At 37.5% G+C, this 13,372-nt stretch overlaps 1 protein-coding gene across 1 annotated transcript; it reads right to left on the bottom strand.

Annotated features, from left to right (window-relative positions):
- Positions 1-1,671: 1,671 nt before the first annotated feature.
- On the bottom strand, positions 1,672-2,247 carry LOC149163097 (chromatin remodeling protein EBS-like). Its single transcript, XM_089435343.1, has one exon. The coding sequence runs from the start codon at positions 2,245-2,247 to the stop codon at positions 1,672-1,674; it is 576 nt and encodes a 191-aa protein (XP_089291469.1).
- Positions 2,248-13,372: the final 11,125 nt, after the last annotated feature.

Raw genomic sequence — 13,372 nt, 5'->3', positions numbered from 1 at the left:
GATAAAGTTCAAAAAGAAATATGTGACCTAGAAAAGGGAAAATCCCAAATCCTAAACAGTTTCACAACATAATTCCTCCATAACATTAGTATCAACATTTGGCATAAGATGAAGGAATATAGAACTTTTTTTGCCAGTGAGAACTTTAATGCTAGTTAAGAATAAATAAATATTACAGTAAGTAATTTAGTTTAGTCATAGTCATTGCACACATCATTAACATATATTGAGAAATATTAATTGTAATCAAATTCACATATTATAAGTTAATATGGGAGAATCTTTTAGACACAAAAGAAGGCACTCTTAGAGCGAACTATCCTACTAGTTTGAAAATAGAGTGGCATAACCCTTAAGAGATAAAATGTTATATATCAATCAGAAATATAGCATGTTTAATCAATAGTAAAGAAGAATCCAAAATAAGAACCTATACAAATAGATATTGGGTGGGTAAGTAAGTAAGTAAGTTAGTATATATATATATCTATATATCTATATATATATATATATATATCTACTTCAGTAAGTAAGTAAGTATATATATATATATATATATATATATATATATATATATATAGTTTTAGGTAACCTGGCATAGAGATGTGAATCAATATTTAATAAGAAATTCCAGTAATAGTTCTACATAAGCTGGGATAGAATGCCATATATCAATGAGATGTCTTAAAATATTTCACTACTGGTAACAAATGTTCAGAATAAGAACCTATGCAAACTAGTATCTACAGATGAAGTTCACAAGGTAATGTGTGAGTTAGAAAGGGAAAATGGCAAAGCCTAAACTGGACATATTTCCTCCATGCTTTCTCATATACCCTTAGTGTCAATAGTTGAAAGCCATCAAGGAATGAAGAACATTTACAACAAATTACCATCAAGGAATGAAGAACATTTACAACATCCAATTTGTATCTCAATAACACAAATGTCATGGATTGAGGTTTGGTACCAGTGTTTTTGGCTAAGTAACTAGATTACCAGCATTTGTATTACCTGGGATAATATCTACAAATGCAAATGTGGATTTTAGGAGAATCTTCCAATTTTCCATGTGTCTTAGTGATTTTGAAATTAGAGATTATATTTTCATTTCTGGTTTAACCTATAATAGATATATAGCATTATATTAGCTCTAGTCCCTTATGCAAATTAAAATTAATTTGAATGCAATAGAAAGAAAAGACCAAATTGAGACACAGAAACTACAAGACTTTGGTAAGAAACTACAAGTCTAAACTATGAGTCTAGATTTCTGATTGCAATTGCATATACGATTTCAGACAACCAATTACAATTTCATATATAATTTCCATATCAACTTGCTGAATAGAATAGAGTAGTGTGGTAGTCTTATAGAAATAAAAAAAACTTTATCCCAAATCTTTCAATGAAAAAACCTTTTTCATAAAATCATCAAATAATATAATTGTGAACTTTCGTAGACAATTACTGTCGTAAAGTAACAGTAAAATATGAAAGCATATATCAAAACAAATTGTTTGCCAGACCATCATTATATCATTCCGAGAGCAAGTTTTTCATAAACTAAGCAGAATCTTCATGCCAAGTTTATAAATCACAAAAAGTACCCAATTTATTCCTTATTTTAACCTATTTCAACGTAAATCCCCGGGAGTGTGTGCAGACCCACTATTTGTGTTGGTCACGAATACGATTACGATAAGGAGCAAAACACATGGCGGCGCAAGTAAATTCTAGAGGCTTTCTCCTCAACTGTTGTTTAAGCGTGAGAGGGCCAACTCTATACGTGCCATTGCATTTAATGCAATAGTAATCAATCCTATAACAATTCCCGCTCTCCGTTTCGTATTCGAAACTCCAGAAGTGGGTGGGCTCATCTCCATCTCCTGCGGCGGATGAGGATCGTTTCATGGAGTCTTCGACGCTCAATACGTTACAGGTTCCCACTACACTTGCCCATTCCTCCACCGTTTCGATGTCAGAAACCAACAACTCATTGACGCCGTGGAATGGCTGCCTCCCTGCCTTGGTCTCTTCAGGCCTGCAGCACCATCTGACATGAACTTTATGTTTGCTCTGCCCAGAATCGTCACGCTCAAACTTGGTGATTTTGACGACTGATGTGGACTGCCCACATCGGAGGTGCACGAAGTCGTCCACCATCATACTGTCGTCGGTCCCGGGAATGCCAAGGCCTTTCGGCACTAGGCTGCTCGATTCAACGACTTGTCTTTCCCGTGTCATTTTTTTGGATAAATTCAAGACGTATTAACTGATCCCACGTCTGCCCTCCGTGCAAGCATAGAACGTCGAATAGTCACTCTTCCGTTAATTAAAAAATGATGGTGATGGTAGTAGGGATCGATTAGGGCAAGCTCTAATGTTAGATGCAAGATTGATCTACTTAGGGATAGCCACAACATTGGATGGAATAATAATCTTATGAACCTTATGATATTGTCTATGATCATAATTGATCTTTTTCTTTTAAGAGGAAAGAAATCAATCTCTTTTTTAAGACAAGTTTATAGATATTTTTTTTTTCCAAGGAAAGAAGAACTTTTCTTAGTCTGAGGCTTACTGCTAGGCTTGTGGTAGCAGGCAAGACAACAATATTTATCAAAATCTTAAGTCTTTTAGACAATTAAAAATCCCTAAATAAAAATACAATCTAAATATTTACAATACTTGAAAGATTTAGAATTACTATTTAAGTTAAAAGTTTTCCAACCATGTTAATCCTGCATAAATTTTCTCTTTCCAAACAAACTTAAACAATCTTTGTCCAAACTTTGCAAGTGAAACTTAAACAATCTCTCATCCTGATAAGATGATCTCTACTACCCATTTTCAGCAAACCCTAAATAATGGATAACTCATGGATCTTGTTGAGTTTTCAAGTGCAATAGATACTAGCACAACATTTCTCATAATTACTTCTAATGATGTTGATTTTCTAATGATATGTGCATTTATCTTAAATTATTTAAATAGCTTGAAGTTATACTTTTCAATATAGAAAAAGCTCTAAAGTTGCATGGAAATTTGATCTACATATGGCTAGCCACAATGTTGGATGCAATAATAATCTTATGAATCGACTGATATTGTCTATGACCATAAATATTTAAGTATATAGATCTCTTTTTCTTTTGGAGCAAAGAAATCAACCTCTTTCTTAACCTCGGACCACAAGTGTATAGATTTTTTTTTACCTTCAAGAAAAGAAAGTGGACTTTCTTAACCCTAGGGCAGATTAAGGTTGGTGGTAGTAGACCAAAAATACAATAATATTTATCATGGCATTATAAGTCATCATGACAATAGGAAGAATCTCAAGTGAGTTGAGAAATATAAGAGCCATTCCACCCAACCATGAGAATCTATCTAAATCTTAAATCTATGCAACAACTAAAAATCTTATAAAAAAAATTCATTCTAAATTTTACAATATTAAAATATTTAGAGTTACACATTACCTTAAAATTTTTCCAATCTTTGTCCAAACATTTATGGTGAAACTTAAACAATCTCCTTCCAAACTTGTCCAAACTTTGCTCCTGAAACTTAAACAATCTCCATCCAAACAAATTTGTCCAAACTCTCCTCCTCAAACTTAAACAATCTCTATCCAAACTTTACACATGAAACCTAAACAATCTAAGTCCAAACTTTGCACCCCTAAACTTAAACAATCACTAGTCCAAACTTTGCACCAAAAAATTAAACAATCACTCCAAACTTTGCACCCTAAACTTAATTAATCACTCTTATAAGACAAGATGATATTTACTACCTAATTTCACCAAAACTCAAATAATGGAGATATTTATAAGTTCAACTCTTTTTAAATTCAATGTTAAATAAATATAATATGATTTAATATTTAAATTTTAGAGAGTATCTATTAATATAATATGAAATAAGCCCTTAGCAAGAGACCCACGATACATCTCACCCTCTACTAGACCACCCAATAGGGCCCACATCCGGGAAAAGGAAGACAAAGTGAGTGAAGGCCTCCTCGAAGGACTTCATCCTCAAATTCCGAGAAGGCCTCTCTTATGAAACCAACTCACAAAGAGATAGAAAAGATAGATCAAGGCTTTCAAAATAAGCCTCTTCGAGGGGGAAACCTCGTTTACATTACACAAATGAACAATCCTTGGATGATACAAATGACAAGACCTCCTTTTTATATATAGGAGTCTAAGGGGTCATATGAGAGCAAACATAACAATAATAATGTAAGGGCACAATAATAACAATAGTGGGCTTCTATGGGGCACAATAATAACAATATGGGGACTACATAGGCACAACAATATAATAAGGGGGTTGTACTAATAACAATAAGGGGTTACACTAGTAGTATAGGGACCTAACATGCCCCTCTCCTTCAAAAAATGTTGTCCTCAATGCTTGAGTAGTTCATGATGCTTCTGTATAAAATTCTTGCCCTCCCATGTATAATCTTCAGTGGGTAAGTTCTTCCACTTGATGAGATACTTTGAAATTGATCGATTTCGTAGATGTCGTGTTCTTGTTTTTGTGATTGCTCCAAGTTCCAATATGATTTTTCCTTCTTCGTCAAGTTCTCGCAATATTGTCTGAACTCGGATCTTCTCCAACTTTTGAATGAGTGGCCACACTTCTTTGTCCTTCGTCCATTCATCCCTTGCTTCATTTATCCAATCTTGTTGGATAATAGAAATAGTATAAAACAATGCTTCCACATCCTCATCCTTTCTTGAGAGTGCATCTACAACAACATTTTGCTTCCTTTTTTTGTAGATGATTTCAAAGTCATAACCCAACATATTTGTGACCCATTTTTTCTATTCTTCTAAAGATAATCTTTGTTCTAAAAAGTATTTAATACTATCATGATCCCTTTTTACCTTGAAGTGTCTTCCCATTAGGTAAGGTCTCCATTTCTTAAGTGCATGTAGTATTGCCAACATTTCCTTCTCATAAATAGCTTGCTTGAGATGCATTCGTAAAAATACCCTATCGCTTATATCAATTCTTCTTTCACTGCGATGCTGATCTGCCTGTTGTTTCATTCAATTCTGCACCAAAGTGGCATTATCCTTTAAAAGTTGGAGAACTTGTTGTTAATGCTCGATGTGATCTTTCACTGCTTGAAAGTTTTTCTTCCTGATATGTCCTTCTATCTTGAGTGTTTGAGGAGTGGTAATTTCTTCTAATGCAATACAAGATATGTTTGGATTCATTTCTTGATGCTCGATGTGATGTTTCACTTCTTGAACATTTTTCTTCTTGATATGCCCTTCTATCTTGATAGTTTGAGGAGTGGTAATTCTTGCCAATGCATTCCAAGATATGGTCGGATTCATTTCTTCTTTCTCGATGTGATATTTCACTTCTTGAACCTTTTTCTTCTTGATATGTCCTTCTATCTTGAGAGTTTGAGGAGTGGTAATTCTTTCCAATGCTTTACAAGATATGGTCAGATTTATTTCTTCTTTCTTTGGGGTTGGTTCCTCGTGTATATCCTCTTCTTTTGATGTTTCTTGGACCTTTTCTTCCCCCCCTTCACAATCTATGTAAAATAATTTCTTCTCAGCGCACTTGTGACCTTTAATGTATTTGTTATCACAATTGTAACAAAGCCCTTTTTCTCTTTTTTCTTCCAATTTTTGTGGTGTCAACCTTGTCGGTTGTGGAAGGCTAGGAGAAACAACACTTCCATATTTATAGTTGTGAGGGGTAGACTTCCTTGTTGCCATAATTTTTCTTTCCACTTTTCTTGCCAACCTGAATGCCTTCTCCAATGAATCAGGTTCCCAAAGGAGAAACTCATGTTGGATATTATCCTTTAAAGTCCCTATGAGCACATCGATCCTATGCTCCTCTCGAATATCTTTTACCCTTATGTTCAATTTTTTGAAGTCCTCAATGTGCTCCATCATTGAACCCTTTTGTTTGAGATTTATCAATTGGCTAAAAAAAGTGTCACTTTTTGTATCCTCATAATGTGTTATCATTTCTTCCATAAAAATTTCCCAAGTGACAATTTGTTTACAAGAGCAAAGCCATCGATACCATACAAGCTGATTTGGTTCCAAATATAAAGTTGCAATACATACCTTTTGTGTGTTTTACACATTATAGAGATCGAAAAATTGCTCCATCTGTAGTATCCATGTTCTAAGATCCTTGCCATACAAATTCCACATATCGATTTTTGAAACATGGTGAGTCTTCAATCCAACATTAGAGTCTATGAAATCATGATTAACATTTCTTTTGTTCTCATCATGAGTTTCCTTTACTACCCTTTCACCATTACTCACCATTTCTTGTAGCAACTTATTTAAAATTATCTTCAATTCTTCCATCTTATCATTCATGTCATTCATCTTAGCGTCCATGCCATTCATCTTAGCTTCCATGCCATCCATCTTACCTTCGACGCCATCCATCTTAGCTTCCACACCATCCATATTAACTTGCATGTCATTCATTTTAGCTTCCACGCCATTCATCTTGGCTTCATTTACCTTTAGTGCGAGTGAAATTTGTTGTACTTGGTCTTGTAATTTTGATATATCATGTTGCATTTCTTCCTCTTCTTCACGAGTCATGCTATAGCTTTAAGGTTTCTTACTAGGTGTTTCCATTTTCTTTCTTTGGGTCATTAATTAATGCTAATAATTTTCGTCACTCTTCCCTTTGAATTCCTTCAACTAATTTTTCAAACCAATCTTATGCAAAATTTAAAAAAACTACACACCTTTTTTTCACTTTGTAAGAGCTCAATATTGAATCTATTGTATCTCTGTAACTGCTGACCTTGAATATCTAAAATCTCATCCTACGGTAGCCCTTTGAGTCATCTTTCTAACCCTGAAAGTTTGAGAAATATTGGATTCTCCAAGGAAGCGTTATGCGAAATCTCCCACGATGACCTAATTATAGACTAGTTCAGTAGAGAAAACTTGTACAACGTGCCACGTGTCACTGTTTTGACCTTAGTAACTAAAACTGATACACAGAAAACTATAGGCTATCATCTTTCTAAGAATTCTTACGAAATTTTAATCTTATGTTCAAAACAAAAGTTATGACAATTTTCTCGAGGTCACATGTTTGGAATGTAATTTGGGAGTCTACAAAAACCCTAAATTCCTGAGATAATATCTCTGAAAATATAGAGAGAGGAGCTATGCAATTCAAACTCGACGTTTAGAATGATTTCGGTTCAAATGGGTTTTTTTGTAGCTTTAGAAACATCACAAAAAACAAGTTATAGCAAAAACGCCACGATTACTTGTTTGGAGGAGCGAAACCCTAGAATCCAAAGCTCTCATACCAAATGTTAGGAAACAAGTTCACAGAAAGATAGAAAAGATAGATAAACGCCTTCAAAATAAGCCTCTTTGAGGGGGAAACCTCCTTTACATTACACAAATGAACAATTCTTGGATGATACAAATGACAAGACTTCCTTTCTATATATAGGAGTCTAAGGGGTCATAATATAATGAGAGCCGACATAACAATAATAATGTAAGGGCACAATAATAAAAATAATGGGCTTCTATGGGGCACAATAATAACAATATGGAGACTATATGGGCACAACAATATAGTAACGGGGTTGTACTAATAACAATAAGAGGTTACACTAGTAGTATAGGGACCTAACAACCTCAATATGGCCGATGTGGTTAACACGACTGAAAAGTCCTCGTGGGTAGGGTTAGAGGCCGCACCTACACTGAGGAACGCTTGAGCCATTAGGTTAAAGAAACCAGGGAAATACTTTCAAGGAACTCCTTGAAGTATAGATCCTCCCCCATGGCTTGTTTGTGCTACACTTATCTCTAAAGGAATACACCACCTTGGCCCTCTCTCAATACTGGCACATCGAAATGGCCCCGGTCTTGTTGAAACATTGGAGTCCACTCTTCGACCCTAAAGGATAGTAGATTGTGACCGGGTCACTTGGGTTAGATTACTTAGCCTCCTCCTGCAATATCAGTCTGAAGATGTCTTCATCCGCATTGAAAACACCTTGGGCACTTATCTCGATTATGACAAGTCCTACATTCAATCGAGTAACAACACATTAGCCTGCATCCTCGTGCCCATGGACATGAGAGAAGGACAGGAGGAGAAAATCACTCTTCAATGGTGGCATTTTACCAAAACAAAAATCCTGGATTACGAAGGTGTCCCTTTCAGATGTTGAAGATGCCACAAAGTGCGACACCTTTTCAAGGAATGCCCTCTGGTGCATAAGGCCACGAACCCTCCTGTGGCGACAGAAGGCACCACAAAGAAAACCATTGCTCCCATCCCAGGCTCAACTCCATCAGCTATTGCGACAACAATTCTAATGGAACCACCAACCAATCAGGCTACATCCAGCGGACCACGCTCCCCCTCCTTGCTGATGACCAGATCGTGGGCTACTGCAGAGGCTTCTCGCTCCTCACGTACTCCTCCTTCTCTGATCTCTACTTTTAATTCTTTTCCTGGATTTTCTGCATCGCATGTACATTCTGCATCTGCATCGGATGGCACCCTTTCCTCCATCACCTATCCCCTTACCCCTCAATTACCGGTTTTCTCCACCACCCCCCCATCCTTCCCCCCCCAACCTTCCTCCCACCCCCTCTTGCACCTCATCTCTCCCCTCTCGTACACCCCATCCCTAAAACCTTAGGTCTCATCTACCCTCAATCTATATGGAAAATCCCCCTCTCGTCTCAGCCTAATTCCCTCTCCTTGCCCCCCCCCCAAGTCCAACTGTGGCAGAAAATCACATCTATCCAAATCTATTCTCATAGCTCAGGCGAAAGTTGCCTCTCGCAAACAAGCCTCTCTTGACTAGCTTCTTAGAGCTTCGAATACCCATGCATAGATACCCCATGAAGTGGCTCTGTTTCAATTGCATAAGGATGGCTAGCTTGCCCAAAAAACTAGCCCTAAGAAGACTCTTTGAATCCGAGTCTATTGACATCATTTTTTTACAAGAAACCTTGGGAGAAGCTCACCTACCTCCCGCACTCCCGGCTCTTTAAAGCCCCACTGGATATTTCAATCGTTGGATGTTATAGGGCGATCACGCGATTTGGCCTTCGGTTATAAACCCCACACCATTAACCTAAGGGCCTCCTAGAGCGAGGTCGACTTCATTGGTATGGATATTTTCTCATGAGAGTTGGGGATGGACCTCCACATTATCAATATATATGGACCATGTCACAACAGAGAGGCCTTTTGGAATCAATTTCTCAATCTATCGATCACATCCTCAGAAAATCTCATCATCGAAGGTGACCTAAACTTCTCCATTGGATACGGAGAATCTTGGGGGACCAATGATCAAGTGGACATGCTCACTGAAATTATGGAGATGTTGTTGGAGTAGCATCATCTGATGGACATTCCTATGATCAAAACTCTTCCTCTTGGAGAAATCGGAGAGTGGGTGCAGCTGCATTAGCTAGGAGACTGGAGAGATTCCTGATCAAGGACTCCTTGATTCAAAAGCTATCCCTTTACAGACAATGGGTGGGATCTGGCAGTGTTTTGGACCGCTCTCTCATATTTATGGAGATCTCAAGTCCCCAAAAGAACTAGGGGCACCGTTCAAATTCAACTCCACCTCATTAAAGGACCCATCCTACATCCAATTAGTTAATGAGTTCTCACAACTCCATCCACCATCCAAAGGTGGAACTTGGGTAGAAGGATTCTGCTCCAACCTCTCATTGCTAAAAAAACTCTCTATTAAATGGGCCAAGGAAAAAACCAAGAGGCATGACAATACCCTCATTGAAGTTGAGAAATCTCTGGCATTTCTACAAGATGACCAGAAGAGAGGTTTTGCATCTCCTCATGCCAAGACCTAGCTAATCAAACTCAAAAATCAGAAAGCCAAAATTCTGAAGGATCAGGAAGGAACTTGGCGACTCCGAAGCCAAGCAATCTAGTTACAAGTTGGGGATGAGAACACAAAGTTTTTCCAAAATTATGCAAAAGGAAGGAAAATCTCCAATACTATGTGGAATATGCCCATGGATGATGGAAGCATGGCAACTACCTTCATACAACTCTCACAACTAGGGAACACACATTTCATACATCTCTTCATGCCCCCCCGGGAGACAACCATTGCTGAAATTGTCCAAATTGTAGGACACTTCCCTAGATTTTTGGATTTGGATACGACCGAGGATATCATTTCCTCGGTCACTCAGGTGGGGCTAGAAGGAATGCTGAAATAGTTTAAGAAAGACAAGAGTCTAGGCCTAGACAGATGGACTATCAAATTCTTCCTTGCCTTCTATGAACTCATTGGACTTGATCTGTTAAAGGTGGTGGAAGAATTCATATCTTTTGGGCGTATGTATGAGGCCTTTAACTCTACATTCATTTCCTTAATCCCTAAATCCGACTCCCCCGCATCCTTCAATGAATTTCTCCCTATCTCTCTCTATGACTGCTTGTACAAAATCATAGCCAAGATTATTTCTAATTGGCTCCGACCCATTCTATCTTGTCACATCTCCTCTGAATGATTTGCATTCCTTTAGAACAGACAAATTCATGAAGCCATTGGAACCACTCAAGAATCCCTCCATTCTATCATGCACAAAAATATTAAAGGTGTCATACTTGATGAGCACCAGTATTGCAGCAATGATGCTTCAACTCCTTGGCTACCAACTTTACTTATCAACTCGGGGTTCGTACAAACTTGGAGGTGACAGTGCTATATGCACAAATAAAAGTGAAGGTCTTGCTTGTTATCGCTGTTCATCCAACAAGATATCCCAGGGGTTCCAAGCTAGACTTCTATAGAGTTAGAAGAATCTTGATTCTTTGATGGAAGAAGAGAAAATCTATTCTAAGAGAGCTACCCTACTGCAGTAATGAAGAAAACAACATGTAATGATAAATCACACCATACCCTAATTAACCATTTAAACAACTATGTTAAGCAGAATTGATAAATAAACACTAACCTAATGATGCTATCTAAGATAAAGAAGTAAATTGCATCAAACCATACTAATGTGTAAGCAAGAAAACTAAACTAAATCTGTTTTCACCTTTTTTGTTTTTTTAGGCAAAATCAAGTATACAAATTAATTGTTCTTGTGGATGTGATAGGTGGATGGAAGGTGATTGAGGATGGCTAAAAGGCTTGTGGAGTGGTTGGATGGTGTGGAAGTGTCCTAGGAATATTTTTGTGACTTCCTATAGGTTCCCCATCAATTTGGCCTCAAAACAGGTTGTTTCAAGAAAACCTGCAGGATGTACTAGAAACCTACACGATGAACATGTAGGAATTACAAAAAACCTAAAAGATACGGTCGAGAGATAATTGTGAGGTGTTGGGGGTGTTAGGAAGCTTGGAAAAGGTGTGTGATGAGTGGGATAGGGTGATATAAGGTCTAGGAATACTCATCACTCAATATCCAAGATCAGAGATGGCTAGATTCACTCAATGTATCTAGGGGAACTTCAATGAAAAATGACAAAAACTAGTGACAGTGATGGTGGAACAAGAGATGGTTAGGGTGGAAGAAGTGGAAGGTGGCTGCTGGTGATGAAGCCTGGGTCTCCTCCTAAAGTACCTGCTATTCTTAAAACATATGTGTTTCCCAAGAACTATACAACAAGATACATTTTCATAAACTAGAAAAGCATGAATCAATTGCCTATATTATGCATGAAGAAAGTGCTAAAGGGAATGAAAGAATGAGTGAGGTCTTATTGCAGAAATGGAGTAATGGAAAAATATGACAATGAAATGAACCAAATGCTGAATCAAGACAACAAACTCCAAAGCTCATGCAAGAACTAGAAATATGTGTTTTTGGGACTGGTGAAGGGTATCTTCCTTAAGTTCCTCGTCCCAAAGGGAGGAAATGAGGCCGAGACACCTGCTGAAAACCTTATGGTGATCCTTTTTCTCCTTGCTAACCTACTAATTGAAAGAAGGCACAAATGGAAGCAAACTAACATACAACCATTCTAATCTACAATGTTGTAATGGAAATGTTGCTACTTAAGCAAATGAACAATTAAACTATGAATCTATGCAAACATACATGTACAATAAAGAGGAGCCTTGGCTGCTAGGGTTGGGCCCTAACCTAAGAGCTTTAGCCCTCTGAGTTAGCTCAGTTCTCGCTCAAAACAAAACTCATTCTTATTATCAAAACAATGGATTACATAAAAAACTGTCACAAGTCTTGCAGGTTGAAAATATAGTAGTGTTTTACAATCAAAAATCTAAATCCTATTGAGGTCCTATGCCTCTCTACTTATACATTTGAAGTCTCCAACGACTTCCTTAAAATTAGGGAGGCTCGCCTCCCAAACTCGAGATAAACTGGTGCTTTTTTTCACTTGCTCGGTTGCCTTCTAGTCCTTGTGATGTGAATGTTTGCACTCTGAGTTGATGGAGGAATATTGGAATGGAGGGGTAGTAAATGTGGAGGATTTACCTTCTATAATTCCTCTCCCTTGTCCCATTTGAGTTTTGACCAAGGAATTTTCCAAAATTCCTTGCTTTTATGCTTTAATCCTGCATTAAACGCACATTAGACTACAAAGCAAAATATTCAACTCTAGCTCATCTCATAAACAAAATATAATCAAAACTATCCAATAAGTTATGAGAATAGTTGCTTTGACTAAGCTAGGAGGTGAATTAAAGCCCATATAATTACCCAGTGATGAGGCTCATCATCACCCCCCTACTGAAAGTGTTGCTCATCCTCTGAGCAACTTAGTCAATATCCATGTCCTTCATGGCTCTCATAGCCTCTCTAACATCCCATGCCTCTGCTATAGCCTTTTCTTCTTGTTCATAGAAGCCTTCATTCTTTTCTACCTCTTCCCACTGCCCCTTTTCTTCTTCTTCTTTCCTCCCATCTAGCAACCCTAGGAGTAGTGGGAGACTGAGTTTTAGGCCTATCCAATTGACCTTCAACCTTTCCATTGATTGCTTATACATAGGTGTTGTGTTGAGTGCCTCTATAAACCTTTGAGGGGAGTGATATTCTATGATCTTCAAGCTATGTGGCAGTGTGTTCCATCTTCTTAGGCAGGCATGTATACTATCATCTCCTAGCAGCCTAAACATTTCCTCAAAATGTGAAATTTCTTGCTCTTGGGTAGCAAGATATCTAGGTGCCAACTAAGGGTCATTTGCAATCAAATTATGGGTGCTGATTAGGGCCATGGGATTTGATTGTTTAGCTCTGATGAAAAGAGGTTTATTTTTCTCTCTGGCCAATATTCTTTTCATCTCTGTAACCCTTGAATCCTCATGATTCATCTATGATGTCAAGGCCATTAATTGTAGAGCTCCTAG

This window comes from Pinus tabuliformis, chromosome 5_2 (assembly GCF_031772625.1).
Source record: "Pinus tabuliformis cultivar Carrire ecotype Pingquan chromosome 5_2, CPIR1, whole genome shotgun sequence".
NCBI classification, from domain to species: Eukaryota; Viridiplantae; Streptophyta; class Pinopsida; order Pinales; family Pinaceae; genus Pinus; species Pinus tabuliformis.
Note: the sequence above shows the minus strand (reverse complement) of the source record. Positions and strands in the feature narration are given on the sequence as shown.

Bases quoted from the DNA above. Each gene is read 5' to 3' on its own strand.
- LOC149163097 (XM_089435343.1), bottom strand. From the start codon at position 2,247: ATGACACGGGAAAGACAAGTCGTTGAATCGAGCAGCCTAGTGCCGAAA.